Source organism: Brassica napus, chromosome C4, assembly GCF_020379485.1.
Source record: "Brassica napus cultivar Da-Ae chromosome C4, Da-Ae, whole genome shotgun sequence".
Lineage (NCBI taxonomy): Eukaryota > Viridiplantae > Streptophyta > Magnoliopsida > Brassicales > Brassicaceae > Brassica > Brassica napus.
In genome coordinates, this window is record NC_063447.1 from 35,916,707 (window position 1) to 35,937,826 (window position 21,120).

The 21,120-nt window shown below is 40.8% G+C and overlaps 2 protein-coding genes, 11 non-coding genes and 1 pseudogene across 13 annotated transcripts; 13 read left to right on the forward strand and 1 right to left on the reverse strand.

The window, feature by feature from the left end:
* Window positions 1-161: 161 nt before the first annotated feature.
* On the forward strand, window positions 162-277 carry LOC125586486 (annotated as a pseudogene).
* Window positions 278-658: 381 nt separating this feature from the next.
* Window positions 659-776, forward strand: LOC125586436. Its single transcript, XR_007322964.1, has one exon. It is a non-coding gene; the product is annotated as a 5S ribosomal RNA (ribosomal RNA).
* Window positions 777-1,158: 382 nt separating this feature from the next.
* On the forward strand, window positions 1,159-1,277 carry LOC125586589. The gene has a single exon (XR_007323126.1). It is a non-coding gene; the product is annotated as a 5S ribosomal RNA (ribosomal RNA).
* Window positions 1,278-1,659: 382 nt separating this feature from the next.
* Window positions 1,660-1,778, forward strand: LOC125586600. Its single transcript, XR_007323137.1, has one exon. It is a non-coding gene; the product is annotated as a 5S ribosomal RNA (ribosomal RNA).
* A 384-nt stretch (window positions 1,779-2,162) lies between these two features.
* LOC125586820 lies at window positions 2,163-2,281 on the forward strand. Its single transcript, XR_007323348.1, has one exon. It is a non-coding gene; the product is annotated as a 5S ribosomal RNA (ribosomal RNA).
* Window positions 2,282-2,665: 384 nt separating this feature from the next.
* Window positions 2,666-2,784, forward strand: LOC125586612. The gene has a single exon (XR_007323149.1). It is a non-coding gene; the product is annotated as a 5S ribosomal RNA (ribosomal RNA).
* A 382-nt stretch (window positions 2,785-3,166) lies between these two features.
* Window positions 3,167-3,285, forward strand: LOC125586624. Its single transcript, XR_007323161.1, has one exon. It is a non-coding gene; the product is annotated as a 5S ribosomal RNA (ribosomal RNA).
* A 382-nt stretch (window positions 3,286-3,667) lies between these two features.
* LOC125586635 lies at window positions 3,668-3,786 on the forward strand. Its single transcript, XR_007323172.1, has one exon. It is a non-coding gene; the product is annotated as a 5S ribosomal RNA (ribosomal RNA).
* A 382-nt stretch (window positions 3,787-4,168) lies between these two features.
* LOC125586646 lies at window positions 4,169-4,287 on the forward strand. Its single transcript, XR_007323183.1, has one exon. It is a non-coding gene; the product is annotated as a 5S ribosomal RNA (ribosomal RNA).
* Window positions 4,288-4,668: 381 nt separating this feature from the next.
* Window positions 4,669-4,786, forward strand: LOC125586448. Its single transcript, XR_007322976.1, has one exon. It is a non-coding gene; the product is annotated as a 5S ribosomal RNA (ribosomal RNA).
* Window positions 4,787-5,167: 381 nt separating this feature from the next.
* Window positions 5,168-5,286, forward strand: LOC125586821. The gene has a single exon (XR_007323349.1). It is a non-coding gene; the product is annotated as a 5S ribosomal RNA (ribosomal RNA).
* Window positions 5,287-5,667: 381 nt separating this feature from the next.
* LOC125586474 lies at window positions 5,668-5,784 on the forward strand. Its single transcript, XR_007323003.1, has one exon. It is a non-coding gene; the product is annotated as a 5S ribosomal RNA (ribosomal RNA).
* Window positions 5,785-18,523: 12,739 nt separating this feature from the next.
* LOC125585574 (nudix hydrolase 1-like) lies at window positions 18,524-19,379 on the forward strand. The gene is made up of 2 exons (XM_048754884.1): window positions 18,524-18,758; window positions 18,897-19,379. The coding sequence occupies exons 1-2, from the start codon at window positions 18,539-18,541 to the stop codon at window positions 19,190-19,192; spliced, it is 516 nt and encodes a 171-aa protein (XP_048610841.1). The 5' UTR covers window positions 18,524-18,538; the 3' UTR covers window positions 19,193-19,379.
* A 777-nt stretch (window positions 19,380-20,156) lies between these two features.
* Window positions 20,157-20,883, reverse strand: LOC106420363 (protein IDA). Its single transcript, XM_013861210.3, has one exon. The coding sequence runs from the start codon at window positions 20,717-20,719 to the stop codon at window positions 20,327-20,329; it is 393 nt and encodes a 130-aa protein (XP_013716664.2). The 5' UTR covers window positions 20,720-20,883; the 3' UTR covers window positions 20,157-20,326.
* Window positions 20,884-21,120: the final 237 nt, after the last annotated feature.

Sequence of the window (21,120 nt, forward strand, 5' to 3'; positions counted from 1 at the left end):
AGTTGTTTTTGATGCTTTCTTAAACGTTCTTAACGCCATTAAACCTCGATTCAACTATTCCCGCTGAAAAAAAAAATCAGAAAATCATGTGGGCGGCCCACGGCCTTACACTTGGATTGGCCGAAACAAATGGTATATGGAAACGCGAGCGATGTACTAACGGGTCGATCATACCAGCACTAATGCACCGGATCCCATCAGAACTCCGCAGTTAAGCGTGCTTGGCGAGAGTATACTAGGATGGGTGACCTCCCGGGAAGTCCTCGTGTTGCACCCCTTTTTATTATTATTTTTATTATATTTTTCGGCTAAAACGAGTCTAAACTTGGAAACCTCATAACTTTTGAACCGTGAGGAACTACGTCGCCCATAGCACCCATTTCGGAAAGGCCCAGAAACCATAAAGGGCGGTGAATAGGGGTGGCAATTTTTCGGGCCAAATTCAGCCGTTTTGACCCTCAAACGGGCTGCAGAAAGTTAAGGGACGTAAAAAGGATCCCAATCGGATTTTCAGGTTGTTTTTGATGCTTTCTTAACGCCATTAACCTCGATGCACTATTCCGCTGAAAAAAAAATCAGAAAATCATGTGGGCCCCACGGCCTTACACTTGGATTGGCCGAAACAAATGATATATGGAAACGCGAGTGATGTACTAACGGGTGCGATCATACCAGCACTAATGCACCGGATCCCATCAGAACTCCGCAGTTAAGCGTGCTTGGGCGAGAGTAGTACTAGGATGGTGACCTCCCGGGAAGTCCTCGTGTTGCACCCCTTTTTATTATTATTTTTATTATAATTTCGGCCTAAACGAGTCTAAACTTGGAAACCTCATAACTTTTGAACCGTGAGGAACTACGTCGCCCATAGCACCCATTTCGGAAAGGCCCAGAAACCATAAAGGGCGGTGAATAGGGGTGGCAATTTTTCGGGCCCAAATTCAGCCGTTTTGACCCTCAAACGGGCTGCAGAAAGTTAAGGGACGTAAAAAAGGATCCCAATCGGATTTTCAGGTTGTTTTTGATGCTTTCTTAACGCCATTAACCTCGATGCACTATTCCGCTGAAAAAAAAATCAGAAAATCATGTGGGCCCCACGGCCTTACACTTGGATTGGCCGAAACAAATGATATATGGAAACGCGAGTGATGTACTAACGGGTGCGATCATACCAGCACTAATGCACCGGATCCCATCAGAACTCCGCAGTTAAGCGTGCTTGGGCGAGAGTAGTACTAGGATGGGTGACCTCCCGGGAAGTCCTCGTGTTGCACCCCTTTTTATTATTATTTTTATTATATTTTTTCGGGCTAAAACGAGTCTAAACTTGGAACCTCATAACTTTTGAACCGTGAGGAACTACGTCGCCCATAGCACCATTTCGGAAAGGCCCAGAAACCATAAAGGGCGTTGAATAGGGGTGGCAATTTTTCGGGCCCAAATTCAGCCGTTTTGACCCTCAAACGGCCTGCAGAAAGTTAAGGGACGTAAAAAGGATCCCAATCGGATTTTCAGGTTTGTTTTGATGCTTTCTTAACGCCATTAACCTCGATGCACTATTCCGCTGAAAAAAAAATCAGAAAATCATGTGGGCCCCACGGCCTTACACTTGGATTGGCCGAAACAAATGATATATGGAAACGCGAGCGATGTACTAACGGGTGCGATCATACCAGCACTAATGCACCGGATCCCATCAGAACTCCGCAGTTAAGCGTGCTTGGGCGAGAGTAGTACTAGGATGGGTGACCTCCCGGGAAGTCCTCGTGTTGCACCCCTTTTTATTATTATTTTTATTTATTTTTTTGGGCTAAAACGAGTCTAAACTTGGAAACCTCATAACTTTTGAACCGTGAGGAACTACGTCGCCCATAGCACCATTTCGGAAAGGCCCAGAAACCATAAAGGGCGGTGAATAGGGGTGGCAATTTTTCGGGCCCAAATTCAGCCGTTTTGACCCTCAAACGGGCTGCAGAAAGTTAAGGGACGTAAAAAAGGATCCCAATCGGATTTTCAGGTTGTTTTTGATGCTTTCTTAACGCCATTAACCTCGATGCACTATTCCGCTGAAAAAAAAAATCAGAAAATCATGTGGGCCCCACGGCCTTACACTTGGATTGGCCGAAACAAATGGTATATGGAAACGCGAGTGATGTACTAACGGTTGCGATCATACCAGCACTAATGCACCGGATCCCATCAGAACTCCGCAGTTAAGCGTGCTTGGGCGAGAGTAGTACTAGGATGGGTGACCTCCCGGGAAGTCCTCGTGTTGCACCCCTTTTTATTATTATTTTTTATTATATTTTTCGGGCTAAAACGAGTCTAAACTTGGAAACCTCATAACTTTTGAACCGTGAGGAACTACGTCGCCCATAGCACCATTTCGGAAAGGCCCAGAAACCATAAAGGGCGGTGAATAGGGGTGGCAATTTTTCGGGCCCAAATTCAGCCGTTTTGACCCTCAAACGGGCTGCAGAAAGTTAAGGGACGTAAAAAAGGATCCCAATCGGATTTTCAGGTTGTTTTTGATGTTTTCTTAACGCCATTAACCTCGATGCACTATTCCGCTGAAAAAAAAATCAGAAAATCATGTGGGCCCCACGGCCTTACACTTGGATTGGCCGAAACAAATGGTATATGGAAACGCGAGCGATGTACTAACGGGTGCGATCATACCAGCACTAATGCACCGGATCCCATCAGAACTCCGCAGTTAAGCGTGCTTGGGCGAGAGTAGTACTAGGATGGGTGACCTCCCGGGAAGTCCTCGTGTTGCACCCCTTTTTATTATTATTTTTATTATATTTTTCGGGCTAAAACGAGTCTAAACTTGGAAACCTCATAACTTTTGAACCGTGAGGAACTACGTCGCCCATAGCACCATTTCGGAAAGGCCCAGAAACCATAAAGGGCGGTGAATAGGGGTGGCAATTTTTCGGGCCCAAATTCAGCCGTTTTGACCCTCAAACGGCTGCAGAAAGTTAAGGGACGTAAAAAGGATCCCAATCGGATTTTCAGGTTGTTTTTGATGCTTTCTTAACGCCATTAACCTCGATGCACTATTCCGCTGAAAAAAAAAATCAGAAAATCATGTGGGCCCCACGGCCTTACACTTGGATTGGCCGAAACAAATGGTATATGGAAACGCGAGCGATGTACTAACGGGTGCGATCATACCAGCACTAATGCACCGGATCCCATCAGAACTCCGCAGTTAAGCGTGCTTGGGCGAGAGTAGTACTAGGATGGGTGACCTCCCGGGAAGTCCTCGTGTTGCACCCCTTTTTATTATTATTTTTATTTTATTATTCGGCCTAAAACGAGTCTAAACTTGGAAACTCATAACTTTTGAACCGTGAGGAACTACGTCGCCCATAGCACCATTTCGGCAAGGCCCAGAAACCATAAAGGGCGGTGAATAGGGGTGGCAATTTTTCGGGCCCAAATTCAGCCGTTTTGACCCTCAAACGGGCTGCAGAAAATTAAGGGACGTAAAAAAGGATCCCAATCGGATTTTCAGGTTGTTTTTGATGCTTTCTTAACGCCATTAACCTCGATGCACTATTCCGCTGAAAAAAAAATCACAAAATCATGTGGGCCCCACGGCCTTACACTTGGATTGGCCGAAACAAATGATATATGGAAACGCGAGTGATGTACTAACGGGTGCGATCATACCAGCACTAATGCACCGGATCCCATCAGAACTCCGCAGTTAAGCGTGCTTGGGCGAGAGTAGTACTAGGATGGGTGACCTCCCGGGAAGTCCTCGTGTTGCACCCCTTTTTATTATTATTTTTATTATATTTTTCGGGCTAAAACGAGTCTAAACTTGGAAACCTCATAACTTTTGAACCGTGAGGAACTACGTCGCCCATAGCACCATTTCGGAAAGGCCCAGAAACCATAAAGGCGGTGAATAGGGGTGGCAATTTTTCGGGCCCAAATTCAGCCGTTTTGACCCTCAAACGGGCTGCAGAAAGTTAAGGGACGTAAAAAAGGATCCCAATCGGATTTTCAGGTTGTTTTTGATGCTTTCTTAACGCCATTAACCTCGATGCACTATTCCGCTGAAAAAAAAATCACAAAATCATGTGGGCCCCACGGCCTTACACTTGGATTGGCCGAAACAAATGATATATGGAAACGCGAGTGATGTACTAACGGGTGCGATCATACCAGCACTAATGCACCGGATCCCATCAGAACTCCGCAGTTAAGCGTGCTTGGGCGAGAGTAGTACTAGGATGGGTGACCTCCCGGGAAGTCCTCGTGTTGCACCCCTTTTTATTATTATTTTTATTATATTTTTCGGGCTAAAACGAGTCTAAACTTGGAAACCTCATAACTTTTGAACCGTGAGGAACTACGTCGCCCATAGCACCATTTCGGAAAGGCCCAGAAACCATAAAGCGGTGAATAGGGGTGGCAATTTTTCGGGCCCAAATTCAGCCGTTTTGACCCTCAAACGGGCTGCAGAAAGTTAAGGGACGTAAAAAAGGATCCCAATCGGATTTTCAGGTTGTTTTTGATGTTTTCTTAACGCCATTAACCTCGATGCACTATTCCGCTGAAAAAAAAATCACAAAATCATGTGGGCCCCACGGCCTTACACTTGGATTGGCCGAAACAAATGATATATGGAAACGCGAGTGATGTACTAACGGGTGCGATCATACCAGCACTAATGCACCGGATCCCATCAGAACTCGCAGTTAAGCGTGCTTGGGCGAGAGTAGTACTAGGATGGGTGACCTCCCGGGAAGTCCTCGTGTTGCACCCCTTTTTATTATTATTTTTATTATATTTTTCGGGCTAAAACGAGTCTAAACTTGGAACCTCATAACTTTTGAACCGTGAGGAACTACGTCGCCCATAGCACCATTTCGGAAAGGCCCAGAAACCATAAAGGGCGGTGAATAGGGGTGGCAATTTTTCGGGCCCAAATTCAGCCGTTTTGACCCTCAAACGGGCTGCAGAAAGTTAAGGGACGTAAAAAAGGATCCCAATCGGATTTTCAGGTTGTTTTGATGCTTTCTTAACGCCATTAACCTCGATGCACTATTCCGCTGAAAAAAAAATCAGAAAATCATGTGGGCCCCACGGCCTTACACTTGGATTGGCCGAAACAAATGATATATGGAAACGCGAGTGATGTACTAACGGGTGCGATCATACCAGCACTAATGCACCGGATCCCATCAGAACTCCGCAGTTAAGCGTGCTTGGGCGAGAGTAGTACTAGGATGGGTGACCTCCCGGGAAGTCCTCGTGTTGCAACCCTTTTTATTATTATTTTTATTTTATTTTTCGGCCTAAAACGAGTCTAAACTTGGAAACCTCATAACTTTTGAACCGTGAGGAACTACGTCGCCCATAGCACCATTTCGGAAAGGCCCAGAAACCATAAAGGGCGTTGAATAGGGGTGGCAATTTTTCGGGCCCAAATTCAGCCGTTTTGACCCTCAAACGGGCTGCAGAAAGTTAAGGGACGTAAAAAAGGATCCCAATCGGATTTTCAGGTTGTTTTTGATGCTTTCTTAACGCCATTAACCTCGATGCACTTTCCGCTGAAAAAAAAATCAGAAAATCATGTGGGCCCACGGCCTTACACTTGGATTGGCCGAAACAAATGATATATGGAAACGCGAGTGATGTACTAACGGGTGCGATCATACTGCACTAATGCAACGGATCCCATTAGAACTCCGCAGTTAAGCGTGCTTGGGCGAGAGTAGTACTAGGATGGTGACCTCCCGGGAAGTCCTCGTGTTGCACCCCTTTTTATTATTATTTTTATTTATTTTTCGGCCTAAAACGAGTCTAAACTTGGAAACCTCATAACTTTTGAACCGTGAGGAACTACGTCGCCCATAGCACCATTTCGGAAAGGCCCAGAAACCATAAAGGGCGGTGATAGGGGTGGCAATTTTTCGGGCCCAAATTCAGCCGTTTTGACCCTCAAACGGGCTGCAGAAAGTTAAGGGACGTAAAAAAGGATCCCAATCGGATTTTCAGGTTGTTTTTGATGCTTTCTTAACGCCATTAACCTCGATGCACTATTCCGCTGAAAACAAATAATCAGAAAATCATGTGGGCCCCACGGCCTTACACTTGGATTGGCCGAAACAAATGATATATGGAAACGCGAGTGATGTACTAACGGGTGCGATCATACCAGCACTAATGCACCGGATTGTGAAGATGAAGCAATAAAGATCTAGAGTAAAGACATAAAGAGGAGCCAGAACTTAGGAAACAAGATGAGAGAGATTGAGTTCATACTTGCAAGATGACCTAATCCCTACAAAGAGTGTCTTGGAAGTCAAGCAAGGATTGTGTTGGATTTAAATGTCTTGCATCAGTCTCCTTGTGATCTGGAGGGTTTCAAACAAGTGGAGACAAGGCTCTGGAGGAAAGAGCCGTTGGAGGCTGTGTGACAAACAAGGTCACATGTGCTCTTAAGGAATGAAGAGAGACAGTGTGTTTGTGTTTAAGAAGATGAAGATGAGATATGAGAGCTGTCCCTTTCTACATAGTTGAGAGTGACATCTCAGATCTGGTCCAAATTGTTTATAGTTTCATATTGTCTCATTGTCAACTCTTTATCTATTTATGTAATTCATGTAAGAACCAAAAGGAAATGTGGAATAAGAGATTCCTTCTTCATATTCTCTCATTTGCAATACTCTCTCTCTCTCTCTCTTTCTTATTTTTACTCAAACTCCTTAATCTCTTTGATCTTATCACATAAACCATCTCATAAATCACTAATTCTCACATGGTATCAGAGCAATTAAGCTCTTGAAACCTATTACTTCCGCAAACCTTTACTCTGATTATTTCTTACAAAAATATTTTCTATTTTCTCTCACCATTCTTGAACTGTTCTTGAGTTGTTCTTGATGGATTCTGGAGAAAATTCAAAAATGTTTGATGATTCCAGCTACCCTTAAGGGAGCTAACTACTTGTTGTGGGCAAGACTTGCTAAGACAGCTCTTGGTGGCAGGGGCTACTGGGATATTGTTGAAGAAGGCAAGAACCCAAAGAAAACAACCTTAGGAGAGGATGGTAGAGAAGTGGTGGTGAGTGAAGCTGGCGACAAGAAGAAGAATCAAGAGGACCTCATGGTGCTGTCTATTCTTCAGTCCAGTCTTGATGCTCCACTCCATGAAGCTTATGGCTACTGTGAAACCTCCAAAGACCTATGGGATACACTCAAGAAGGTCTATGGAAACCAGTCCAACATCAGTAGGGTGTTTGAGGTCAAGAGGGCTATCAATACTCTAAGTCAAGAGGACAATGACTTTGATAAACACTTTGGGAAGTTTAGATCCCTGTGGGCTGAGCTAGAGATGCTAAGGCCAGCAACCATTGATCCAGATGTGTTGAATGAAAGGAGAGAACAAGACAAGGTGTTTTGCTCTTTTCTCTACTCTCAACCCTGGATACAATGACCTCATCAAGCATATCCTAAGAGTCAAGGAACTCCCATCCCTTGAAGAAGTGTGTGCTCGGATTCAAAAGAACAAGGATCAGTGGGGCTCTTTGGAGGCAAGCGAGACTTGGTACTTGCAAACCAAGCTGAAAGAGTTGCAAATAAAGGTACCTACAAGACTGAAGACAAGAAGGTGTGGACATGCGATCATTGCAACAAGAGAGGCCATGGAAACAAGTGCTGGATCCTCCATCCTCACCTCAAGGCACAGAAGTTCAGAGCCAACTACAATGATACAAGAGCCAACTTCTCTAGTGACATGGGAGAGCCATCTACTCCAGCAAGCATGCGCCAAGCTCCAGCAGGTGGTGAAGGCAAAGCAATGGCGTCTAGTGGCAACCTGACCTTGAGGAACAATCAAGATGAAGTCATCAGGCGCTCTGACATTGAGGCTCTCATCAAACTCCTCAAAGACAACTCTGGTAACACACTTGGTACCTCTTTACATGCCTCCACTTGTGGTATCTTGCTGAATGCTTTAACTTCACCTAAAATTACAAAATCATTGGTTATAGATTCAGGGGCAAGTCATCACATGATTAGTGATCTTAGCTTAATTAAAAATATTGTTCATGCCCTAGGAAATGTTATGATAGCTAATGGAGAGAAAGTACCAATCAAAGGTGTAGGTGATCTTAGGCTATTTGATAAAGATTCTAAAGCTTTCTACATGCCTAGTGTTACCTCTAACTTGTTATCAGTTAAAAGAGCCACTAATGACTTGAATTGTAGTGTTACTTTCACTCCTAATGATGTCTACTTTCAGGATATTGAAACTAGTAGGTTGCTTGGCAAATGTGTAACCAAGGGAGACTTGTACTTACTTGAAGACACTAAGCTCTCAGCCGATTTATCTTATGCTCTAAATTCCATTTCTACTTTACCTAAAGATGTATTATGGCATGCTAGATTAGGACATCCCCATTCTCGTGCTTTGAACATCATGCTTCCTAGTATTTCCTTTAAAAGTGATTGTGAGGCTTGTATCCTAGGCAAACATTGCAAGAGTGTGTTCCCTAGATCAAGTACTATTTATGAAAATTGCTTTGACTTAATCCACTCTGATGTATGGACAGCTCCATGCATATCTAGAGAACATCATAAGTATTTTGTGACCTTTATAGATGAGAAATCAAAGTATACATGGATCACATTATTACAATCTAAAGATAGGATCTTAGAAGCTTTCATAAATTTTCAAAACCATGTATCTAATCACTTTAATGCCAAGATTAAGATTTTGAGATCAGATAATGGAGGAGAATACACAAGCAATGCTTTCAAACAACACTTAGCCAAACATGGGATGATCCACAAACTAGCTGCCCATATACTCCACAACAAAATGGTGTAGCTGAGAGAAAGAATAGACATCTCATGGAGGTGGCAAGGAGTATGATGTTCCACACAAGTGTGCCCAAACGTTTTTGGGAGATGCAGTCCTAACAGAATGCTATCTAATCAATAGGATCCCCACAAAAGTCCTTCAAGATCAATCTCCTTATGAGGTACTTAACAAAAACAAATCATCTATAGATCATATGCGTGTGTTTGGGTGTCTTTGTTTTGTTTTGATACCAGGAGAACAAAGAGTTACGTTGTCAGCTAAGAGCATAAAGGCAATCTTTATTGGATACTCTCCCCACTAGAAGGGCTATAAGTGTTATGTACCAGAGACCAGAAGGGTCTTAATCTCAAGAGATGTGAAATTTGTGGAATCTAGAGGCTACTATGATGGAAAGAGTTGGGAAGAGGTAGAGAACCTGTCCCACTCAGCCTCGGATATAGCTAACAACCTAAGGAGAGTAATGGAAAGACTTGGAATCAGTATACACCAAGATCAAGGAGCCACTACACCTGAGGCCACTCAATCCACGCCATCTACTGAGGTTGATACTGATGTGATTGAGATTCCTCACCTTGATCCTGAGGGGGACAATCAAGCTGAACACTATCAAGAGGATTCAGCAAGTCATGATCAAGCTGAGCATCATACACAAGAGGAGCAGGATCATCACGTGACTCAAGAGGAGCCAGTAGTGATTGCAAGCCAGCCGCAGCCTAATATTGATCAAGCTGCAACTGAGGAAAGTAGTTCACAGCCGGCTCCAAGAAGAAGTTCTAGGATCAGAAAGCCGGTTGATCTAAATTGGAAGAACAATAGGGTCGACTTCAATGCTCAAGCTGTGGCACATCCCATACAAGGAGTGTGCTCTCTAGCTCATTATCCCCAAGAACATGTGGTGTTTATTGGAGAGTTGGATCAGGAATACATTCCAAGGTCTTATGAGGAAGCTATGGAGCATGAGGAATGGAAAGAATCAGTGGGCAGTGAGACTAATGCCATGATCATCAATGATACATGGTATGAAGCTGAACTACCTAAAGGCAAAAGAGCTGTAACAAGCCGCTGGATCTTCACCATCAAGTATAATGCTGATGGGACAGTAGAGAGGCGCAAGACAAGGCTAGTAGCAAGAGGCTTCACTCAAAAATATGGAGAGGATTATCTAGATACCTTTGCACCAGTTGCTAAACTTCACACCATAAGGATAATCCTATCCTTGGCTGTCAACCTAGAGTGGGATCTATGGCAAATGGATGTGAAGAATGCTTTCCTATGTTTTTTTCCATTAATTAACTTGCTAACTTGTATTTTTTTTAAAGGTTCACCAAATCGAAAAATGGCATTAGCAGAAGCATTAACCAGATGATGTACTCCATGCTCCGTTTTGGATATTCAAAGTGGAGTGTGATCCCTTCCGACGAACGAGAGTTGTGGTTTCGTCAGTTTGCGGTATAGTAACTCTTCATTTTTTTAAGTTTTTACATTTTTTAAAATATATTTACTTATTAAATTATGTTTATTTTGTAGCAAGAGTTCAACTGGCACTCCGATCTCACGGAAACAGTCCGTAAGAAATTCAACGAAAAGGCCATGGACTCTTATACGAAGCAGATAAACGCGTGGAAGACAGTTTGGCAGAAGAACAAGAGGCCACGGTTCATCAACGGGACGGTGTGGGAGCAGTTGATAGCTCATTGGGAGAAGGAAGAAACTACAGAGACGTCTTCTAGGAACTCCAAGAACCAGAAGAGCGATCGTGGCGGAAAAGGTATGTATGTGCACAACCTCGGCGCTTGCTCTATGTCTACTAAGGAGGATGAACTTGTAAGTTTTTTATTATTATTTATCTTTATATTATTTAAATAAATATTTTATATATTCCTTGGCTAATAATGGCGGTTTTTTTAGATCGAAGCAAATGACGGTAATCCCATTGATCGTCTCAAACTCATTAAGGTGGCTCACACTAACAAGACGACGGGTCAAATTCAGGACCCCGTGATCAAAGGTGTCGTTGATTTGGTGGAAGCTGAAATAGTATCTCAATCTCAGCCTCTCTCTGATGACGGCGATTCTACGGGAGCTTCAACCAACTTGTCTCTATTGCAAATAAATGAGATGGTTGAAAAGGTAATTTTTTTTATTAATATATTTTTTAATAATGTCGATTACTAACTTGTCCCTATTTACTAACTTTAAATATTTTGTAGGTGGTTCCTAAAAGGAAAGGAGGCCGTTTAGTTGGGTTGGCCCGCCGTGCTTCTTCGTATCCGGCATCTTCTTCGCAAGCTCCGTATGCCGATCCCATGATTCTCGAGGAGCTACATGACAAAGATGAACGAATTGGGGCATTGGAGGACCAGAACACCACTATCCTTTCTGAGAATGCCACTATCCGTTCGGAGAATGCCACTATCCTTGCTGAGTTGGCATCCCAGAAGAAGTTCAACACCGAGATAATGTAGAAGCTAGATCGTTTGATGTCTTCGAGTTCTTCTTAGTTTTTTCGGCTTTTTAAAACTTTGTGAATGTTTTTTTTCCAATTTCGGTTTGTATGAATTTTTAACTTTCTAAATGTGTTTTTTTCTATTTCAGTTTGTATGAATTTAAATTCTATAATATTATTAGTTTTAAATTTCAGATTTTTTTAATTTATTAATTAATTTTTAATATAAAAAAATATATAAAAATGCAAAATTAATTTGTTTTTAAAATTGGTATATTCCGACGAATGCTAGGCGACGGAATATACCGACGGACAACGGTTCCTCGGACAATACCGACGGAGAGCATTCATCGGAATATACCGACGAACCAATATCCGTCGGTATATTCCGACGAACCAATGTCCGTCGGTATATTCCGACGCCCAGAATTCGTCGGAATATACCGAGTAATCCACTCCGTCGGAATTGTCCGAGGAACGTTCTCCGTCGGTATAGAGTTTTTCCGATGAACTCTGGTCTCGTGTGTCCGCATCGTAATATCGTCGGAAGTTCGTCAGAATGACGTTTCTCGGTATTCGTCAGAAAGTCGTCGGAAGTTTTGACGAAATTCCGACGAATTTTTTTTTCCGACAAAACGATACCGACGGATAGGTTCGTCAGAAATTCGTCGGAATCGGTCTATTCCGACGAATTTCTGACGATTTCGGCCATCAGAATCCCCCTGTTTTCTTGTAGTGTTTACATTTGAATAGGCGCGCTATTAGTCGATTAAGATAACTATTTTCAAATGGAGAGAGATGATATTGGAGTAAAAGCATAGAGAGTTACTTTGAGGATCTGATCAATGATTAGAAGTTTTACTAATCCAAACTCAATCAAGAAAAAGACTAACAATAAACTTAGCTTTTATTGAGGATGAGACTACAACAAAAGATTTCGCCTAAAACGAAAATATAATCTGACAAACGGAAACCAAAATCGATCAAAAATCAAAACATATTACATTAAAAGATAAATTTGATTTTTTTTCTTTTGAATGATTGTGAGTTTGTTAAGAGGAAAAAAAAGAGAGAATAATACAGAAAAAAAATGTTATAAATCATATTGTGGATGTCCATAACCGGCCCGGTTCATAACCGGCCCAATGCTAGAGAGAGAGAGAGTCAACCGTGAGGAGAGAGAGAAAGAGAATCGGCATCTTGCATTTTCCTTATTAGATTATGATTTGTACTCTTTCCATATTTGTATTTCCTTTCTTTAGTCTTTCCATTATTCTATGACGGTGTAATTCCCTATATATAAAGGCTTCTTATGTTTATGAATAATACAGAAACATAATTATATTCTCTAGTTTCACAACACGTTATCAGCACGATAGAATCTAAATCCCTAAGCTAAAACAAACCGCCTAAAACCATAACCTTACTCGGCGAACATCCTTACCGGCGAACCATCCTACTCGCGATTGCGAAACCTTACATCCTGATCCTTGTTTGCATTTTGTTCCCGATCAGCTTCAGCTCAAGGCGGTCCTGATCCTAGCTCAGACGATCTCAGCTTGTTCAACCTCAGCTCGTAAACAAGACGATCTCAGACAGCTCGCGGACAGCACGCGACCCGATCAGCACGTTGGACAGCTCGCGTTCCCGATCTTAGCAATCAGACAGCTCGCGACAACATCAGCTCGCGTTCCGATCAGTTCCAGCTCGCGGTTCATCTCTTTGGTTGTCCATTCAACCCTACTTGAGGTTAAGGTAATTCGAAACCTTAAAGAGAACCCATAATCGAATTTGATTGTTTGATAAGAATCAAAACCATAAAACTACAAACCCTAATCGTATGATCTAGTGTTGAAATCAAAACCATAGGGTAATAGATCAAAACCCCAATGAGTAAATCAAAGCTCATAATCATAAGTTCGATACCCCAAACCCTAATCGAGATTGATTGTTTGATCAATTAAAATCTAAAATTTAATGGTTTTGAATCTCAAAACCCCAGTGATCTAAGATCAAAATCGAAACCCTAATATCCATGATCCTAGCCGCATACATGCTAATTGCATGAATGCATGAAATCGATTTTATTTAAAACCCTAATACTAAAACACATTCAATTTTATAAACCCTAATTCGAAATCAAATTGATTGATTGAATGAATTAAAATCGAAACCCTAATCTAATGCTTTGGATCGAAATTGATTGTTTGAATGATTGCATGTTTGGATATAGTATGCTAGCCCTGATTAATTAAAACCGTATTGAATTTGATCACATAGAAATCGATTGCTAGGATTGATAATCTCATTCTTGAATTTGGTTGTTTGAATTGATAAAACCGATTGAATGATTTTCAAATTGAAGTCGTATTGATTGTTTGATTGAAACCCAATGTCTTGAAATTAAAATCGAATACTACCTTGTTTGATTGATTAAAACCGAATGCTTGAATTGAAATAGAAATCGCTTGCTAGGTTAAATGATTTATGCATTCTCGTCTTGATAATGATCCGGCTAGTATTGATAGTTTTCATACATTCTCGAATGAACCCTAATTGTTGCATTGCTCGACTGTTTGATTGCAATTACACATTGAACTCTTAGAAAACCGTTTGCTAAGATTGAAAACGAATAACTATTGTATTGATTGCATTGAAACCGTTTGCTAAGATTGTAGCCGTGTGGCTTGTTTGCATCATGCATGCATAATAGTACGAACTGATTGCATATAGAATCCGAATGCTAAGATCGAACATGTATGCATCATATACGAATGACCTGTTTGCATCATACCTAGAATCCGGATTGCTTGAGCATATTGATTGCATTCGCTTGAACACTTTTAAATCTAAATTATGAAACATATGATTGCTGCCCTAAATCTCTCTGGAGATAATTACTTGCAATGGGCACTTGATGCTAAGATCATCCTAAAATCCAAGGGACTCGGTGAATGTATCACCGAGGGCAATAATGCAAGTGAGAAAGATAGATATGGAGCTATATTAATTATACGCCATCATCTTATTGAGAGTCTCAAAGATCAGTATTTGACTATTGAGAATCCTCTAGAACTTTGGACAGAGTTGAAAACGAGATATGATCACCAGAGAACGGTGTTATTACCAAAGGTTATGTATGATTGGAGGAATCTCAGAATCCAGGACTTCAAGTCCGTGGACGAGTATAACTCGGCCCTGTTTAAGATAGTTTCAAAATTGAAACTATGTGGTGAGGATATAACGGATAAGGATATGCTTGAGAAAACCTTTTCCACCTTCCACACAAGCAATGTGTTGTTACAACAACAGTACCGTGAGAAGGGCTTCACAACTTATGCTAATCTGATCTCTTGTCTCTTGCTCGCTGAGCAGAACAATGAACTGTTGATGAGAAACAGTGAATTGAGACCTCCTGGAACAAACCCATTACCTGAGGCACATGCGACCATAGAGGCTAAGAAAGAGTCGAACCATGTCCAGAGTGATAGCCAACACAACCGTGGTAGTGGAAAATGGCATGGACGTGGTGGTCGAGAGCGAAACTCGTTTGGTCGAGGCCAAGGCAACTCATATGGTCGTGGCTCCTATGGAGGCCGTGGACATGGCCGAGGCCGTGGTACATCTTTCAAGCCACAAAACTCGACCAAATCTGTGTACCATAGATGTGGTATGGATAATCATTGGGCTAAGACATGTAGGACTCCCAAACATCTCGTTGACCTCTACCAAGAGAGTTTGAAAGGGAAGAACCCTGAAGCTCATATGACTTATCAAGATGGTGAAGATGATTTCAATCATGAACGAGACGATCTTATGGATTATGAAACTTCAGATTGTTTAAAAGAATGAAGTTGAATTCGACATCTATGTTTTCGTGTTCTTTTCTTTATGTTTTCTATGTTTTGATTGCTTTGAATTTATTTTATTAATGAATGAAAGTTTTTATATGAAGTCTCTAAAGTATCATTTCGGGTATAGCCAGTCTCATAGAGGGCTACGGCCAGGCTAACATTCTGTTGCCTAAGGGTACGCATCTAGGGATATCTGATGCATTGTATTCACCCAGCTCTAAGAGAAGCCTATTGAGCTTTAAAGACATTCAAATTAATGGCTTTCATATTGAGACTAAGGGCGAAGGAAACAAAGAGTTCCTTCAGATCATAGAGATCGACCAAGGCTATAAGAAAGTCCTAGAGTCTATACATGCACTATCTACTGGCCTTTCATTATGCTAAGGTCGGAATGATAGAGACCAATGCTGGTGAGTTCACGTCCCAAACGTTTAATGATTACTGTATGTCCATGGGGGTAAGTGTGGAACACTCTGTGGCACATGTACATACACAGAACGGCTTGGCCGAATCATTCATAAAACGAATTCAGCTAATAGCTAGACCATTGCTTATGAGGTCTAAGCTTCCGGCCACATCTTGGGGACACGCGGTCTTGCACGCGGCCAAACTGATTCGTATCAGACCGTCTAGTGAACATAAATATTCCCCATCACAATTGCTTACGGGTCATGAGCCAGACATATCCCATCTTAAGACATTTTGCTGTGTCGTCTATGTACCAATTGCTCCACCACAGAGAACAAAGATGGGACCTCAAAGGAGGATAGGTGTATATGTTGGATATGATTCCTCCACGATTATAAAATACCTTGAGCCAACTACGGGTGATTTATTTAAGGCCATGTATGCGGATTGTCACTTTGATGAATCCGAACATCCAACATTAGGGGGAGATAGCAATAAGCTGGTAAAAAAAGATTACATGGAATCAAACATCCTTATCTTAGCAAGATCCTCGGACTCAGGAATGTGATTTAGAAGTCCAAAAAATTATACATTTAAAAAAGCTAGCTAATCAATTGCCAGATTCCTTTGCTGACCCAAAAAGAGTGACTAAGTCATATATACCAGCTGCTAATGCACCAATCAGAATTGATGTTCAAGAGGGACACAATCAAGTTGCTACAGAGTCTAGACAACGTTTGAAACATGGTAGACCAATAGGTTCCAAAGATAAGAACCCTTAGAAAACTAAGAAAGGTGCAGAGAATGAAACTGAAGTTGTTGAAACCCTAGACACGACCGCAGCCGTTCCTAAATCCCGGGACTTAACCGCGACCGATCCCAAAACCCTAATAGCGATCACGGCCTATCATGAATGCTTAGATACGGCCGGCCCTGATGTATCTAATACTGATTCTTGGGACGCCAAGATTCAAGGTACTGAAGGTCCTGATAATAATGAGATCTCAATAAACTATGTCTTGTCTAGGATACAATGGAATAGAAAGAATATCGACATTGATGATATATTTGCATACAAGGTAGCACTTAAACTTATGGATTTGAATGAGGATCATGAACCCACGTCTATTTATGAGTGCACTCAACGATCATATTGGATCAAATGAAAAGAAGCTATAAACGTGGAGTTAAACTCTTTAAAGAAGAGAGATGTCTTTGGACCAATAGTCCGGACACCATATGATGTTAAACCAGTCGGCTATAAGTGGGACTTTGTGAGGAAAATAAATGAACACGGCAAGGTCGTGAGATATAAAGCACGGCTTGTTGCACAAGGATTCTCACAGAGACCAGGAATCGATTATGAGGAGACATACTCCCCTGTGGTGGATGCTACTACTTTTAGATTCCTGATAAGTCTGGTTATAATAGAAAAATTAGACTTGCGGTTAATGGATGTTGTAACTGCATACTTATATGGGCCACTGGATAATGAGATTTATATGAAAGTACCAGAGGGTATAGAGTTGAAAAACAAATCGAGTACTCGAGAACAACACTGTATAAAGTTGAATAAGTCACTTTATGGATCGAAACAATCAGGCTGAATGTGGTACAATAAGTTAAGTGAGTACCTAGAGAGAGAAGGATACAAGAATGATCCGATCAGCCCTTGTATCTTTATAAAGAAATTCGGCCAGGGCTTTGTGATTATAGCAGTGTATGTTGATGATTTAAATATCCTAAGAACCTCTGGAGAGATTTCTCAAACAGTTGAATATCTTAAGAAAGAATTCGAGATGAAAGATCTAGGAAAAACGAAATTCTGTTTGGGATTACAGCTTGAGTACATAAGAGATGGAATCCTTGTGCATCAAATGGCATATACAGAAAAAATACTCAAGAGATTCAATATGGCTGAGCCTCACCCATTATCTAGCCCCATGGTCGTGAGGTCCCTCGGCCTGGACACTGATTCGTTCCGTTCTAAGATGGACGATAAAGATGTCCGTGGTCCCGAAGTGCCATATCTTAGTGCCATAGGAGCTTTGATGTATCTGACTAGTCACACGACCAGATATATGTTTTGCCGTGAATCTATTGTCTAGATTAAGCTCTTGTCCAACCCAAAGGCACTGGAACGGGATTAAACATGTTCTTCGTTACCTGCAAGGAACGAAAGACTTGGGTTTATTTTATACTAACCAAAACAAAGAAGGTTTAGTTGATTTTGCTGATGCAGGTTATCTTTCGGATCCACAGAATGCTTGATCACAGACAGGCTATGTTTTCACACATGGTGGAACGGCCATATCATGGCGTTCCATGAAGCAGACGATCGCAGCCACATCTTCAAACCATTCGGAGATCTTGGCTGTTCATGAGGCCAGCCGCAAGTTGTTCAGAACAGGGGGAGTAATACGTGTTGTACTCTTTTTTCTTCACCATGGTTTTGTCCTACTGAGTTTTCCTGGTAAGGTTATAATGAGGCAACATCTAAAGCGTATTACAATCCCTGTATGGTTATGGCATCCAAGGAGGAGTGTTATAAATCATATTGTAGATGTCCATAACCGGTCCGGTTCATAACCGGTCCAATGCTAGAGAGAGATAGTCGATCGTGAAGAGAGAGAGAGAATCGGCATATTGTCTTTTCCTTATTAGATTATGATTTGTATTTTTTTCATATTTGTATTTCTTTTCTTTAGTCTTTTCATTATTCTATAACAGTGTAATTCTCTAGATATAAAGGGCTCGTTATGTTTATGAATAATAGAGAAACATAGATTTTATTCTCTAGTTTTACAACCGAAAAAGAAAAATTGAAAAAGGGGCGGCTTACAAGAGTAGTAGAGTTTCAGAAAAAAGTAAGAAAATATTTGTTGGGCTCTAAGCAGTGATACTTGTGTAAAGCCAATCATAACTACACATTTGGGCCCATAAACTGATTGAAAACCTCATACGACCTCGTTTCAGCTGAATGTTTCAGTCAATAAAAAACAAAACGCCATTATTAAAAAGCAAATCGCGACAAGAATTGTTTCCACTAAGACCGAAAAAAATGGAGACAGTAGGAGAAGCGACACCGAGAGTCGCCGTGGTAGTTTTCGTCGTCAAAGGAAACTCGGTGTTGTTAGGGAAGCGCCGCTCATCAATCGGAAACTCAACCTTCGCTCTACCCGGCGGCCACCTCGAATTCGGTCCATCTTTCTCTCTCTCTCTCTCTCTCTCTCTCTCTCTCTCTCTCTCTCTCTCTCTCTCTCTCTCTCTCTCTCTCTCTCTCTCTGTCGTCGCGTTTCTGCAAGATCGCAGCTAATCTTTGTTTCGTTTTTGAGCAGGAGAGAGCTTCGAAGGATGCGCAGCGAGAGAAGTGATGGAAGAAACGGGACTAGAGATAGAGAAGATGAAGCTCTTGACTGTCACAAACAACGTCTTCAAAGAAGCACCGAAGCCATCTCACTACGTCACTGTGTTCATGCGTGCGACGCTTGTGGATCCGAATCAGGACCCGGAGAATATGGAGCCCGAGAAGTGTGAAGGGTGGGACTGGTACGATTGGTTGAATCTCCCAACGCCTTTGTTCTGGCCGCTTGAGAAAATGGTCAAAAGCTGTTTCAATCCTTTTTCTGATTAAATGCTGCAAGAAGGGCATTTGGTCCAGTGGTATGATTCTCGCTCAGGGTGCCAGAGGTCCCAAGTTCACTTCTCGGAATGCCACTCTCTTTTGTCTCTTTTAAGGACTTATTTCTTATCATCCAGAGGAGATTAAAGACTGTATTGAATAACATGTTTTTTTTCTGTGCAATGGATTTTATTTAACTTTTTTTTTGTGTAATGGATTTTATTTAACCATGTTTTGATTCCGCTACTAAAGATTGTATTGCAAGACATGTGTGTTTATTTAACTATGCTTGATTCAACTACTAAAGATTGTATTGCACAACATGTTTGTTCTATTTGTTGTGGATTTTATTTATCTGTTTGATTCCACTACTAAAGATTGTATTGCATAACATGTTTGTTCTATGTGTTGTAGATTTTATTTATCTATGTTTGATTCCACAACTAAAACTTTTATTGGACAACATGTTTGTTTCTGTGTTGTGTATTTGATTTATCATTTATCTATGTTTGATTCCACAACTAAATTTTTTTATTGCACAACTTGTTTGTTCTATGTGTTGTGGTTTTTATTTATGTTTGATTCCACTACTTTGACAAATTTTTGACAATGCTTGGTGAGTTTGGTATGGTAATAATTGGTGTGCATTTATTAAGCATGTCTTCTTAATAGAAAGACACATGGTACAAGAATAAGTGTATTTGGTATGTAATTATTATGTATATCTTGAAAACTTTAGTAGATTGACTTCTCTTCTCAAAGACTAAAGTCACTAAACCATCATTTGTTTTTCAATCTGTAGATATTTCTCAATTTGTACGGTCAATAATTGAAGACTGAAAGTTGAAAACTTCAATAATCAACTTATTAGACATAATTAAAGAACATGGCAAATATTGATACTAACATGTTTTGATTAAGCGGCTGAAGGGTGATGCATATAAATTAGAACAAAGGCTTACACAAGCTTAGTTAATTGAATTTCTTGATCTTTATATGGCCATCATGAGTTTAATACATAGACTAGTCCAGTAAACATCTGAAAAAAATCAATAGTATGAAAGTATATACAAAGAGTTTAATCCTGTATGTCTCTAATCTACAAAATAAACATACAAAAAATACATAGAAGCATACAAAATGAAATCAATGAGGAAGGGAGTCAACAAGAGAGTTATGTCTATTAAAAGGAGCAGAAGGAGGAATGGGAACTCCTTTGGGCAAGTAACCAAAAATATAGCTGTGTTTAAACCCTAAGCTCTTCTTATTCTTCATCTCCATGGTGGTGACTCCAATTCTTGTAGAGGTACTACTCGCCGCCAGAAACAGAACAAGACAAAGCAAAACCATCGTACGACACGGAGCCATTTGGTAATGAATGTTTTCCTCTCTTTTTGTTTTCTTGAATTTCACTAGCTTTCTAAGTAATGAATGAAATGAATAATGTGGAAGTGTATGTCTATATATAAACATGTGTGTGTATTTGATGGGAAATAAGTGTGGCGAAAAGAGTGGAATGGTAAGAGAGGAGTGAACCATACGCTAATGAGACTTTGAATTTTCCTTTAGTAATTTATTATCGAAATTTTCAAAGGTTGAGTTTTTCTTCTCTTGTGTGTGTTTCTGAAGCTTTTTAGTCGCTGCCGTCGACTTCTATTTATTTTATATATTACTGGAATAAAAATAAGTCCATTTTATACTTGAGAAAATGGGAATCTGGTTTGAACGGACCGTCGTTTTTTCAAGATTTTATACTTTATTACGTACAACTTCGTTGACAAGAATAATTAATGGTTTTAATGAACATAGTTACTGTTGTTTTGTTTGTTTGTTGTTGTAATATTCAGCTTTCAACAGTAATCATCATAAGTTGTGTAGGAATACTGGAATAGTAGAATAAGATTAGCTTTTGATTTCGGTTTTGCTAACTCATGATATCC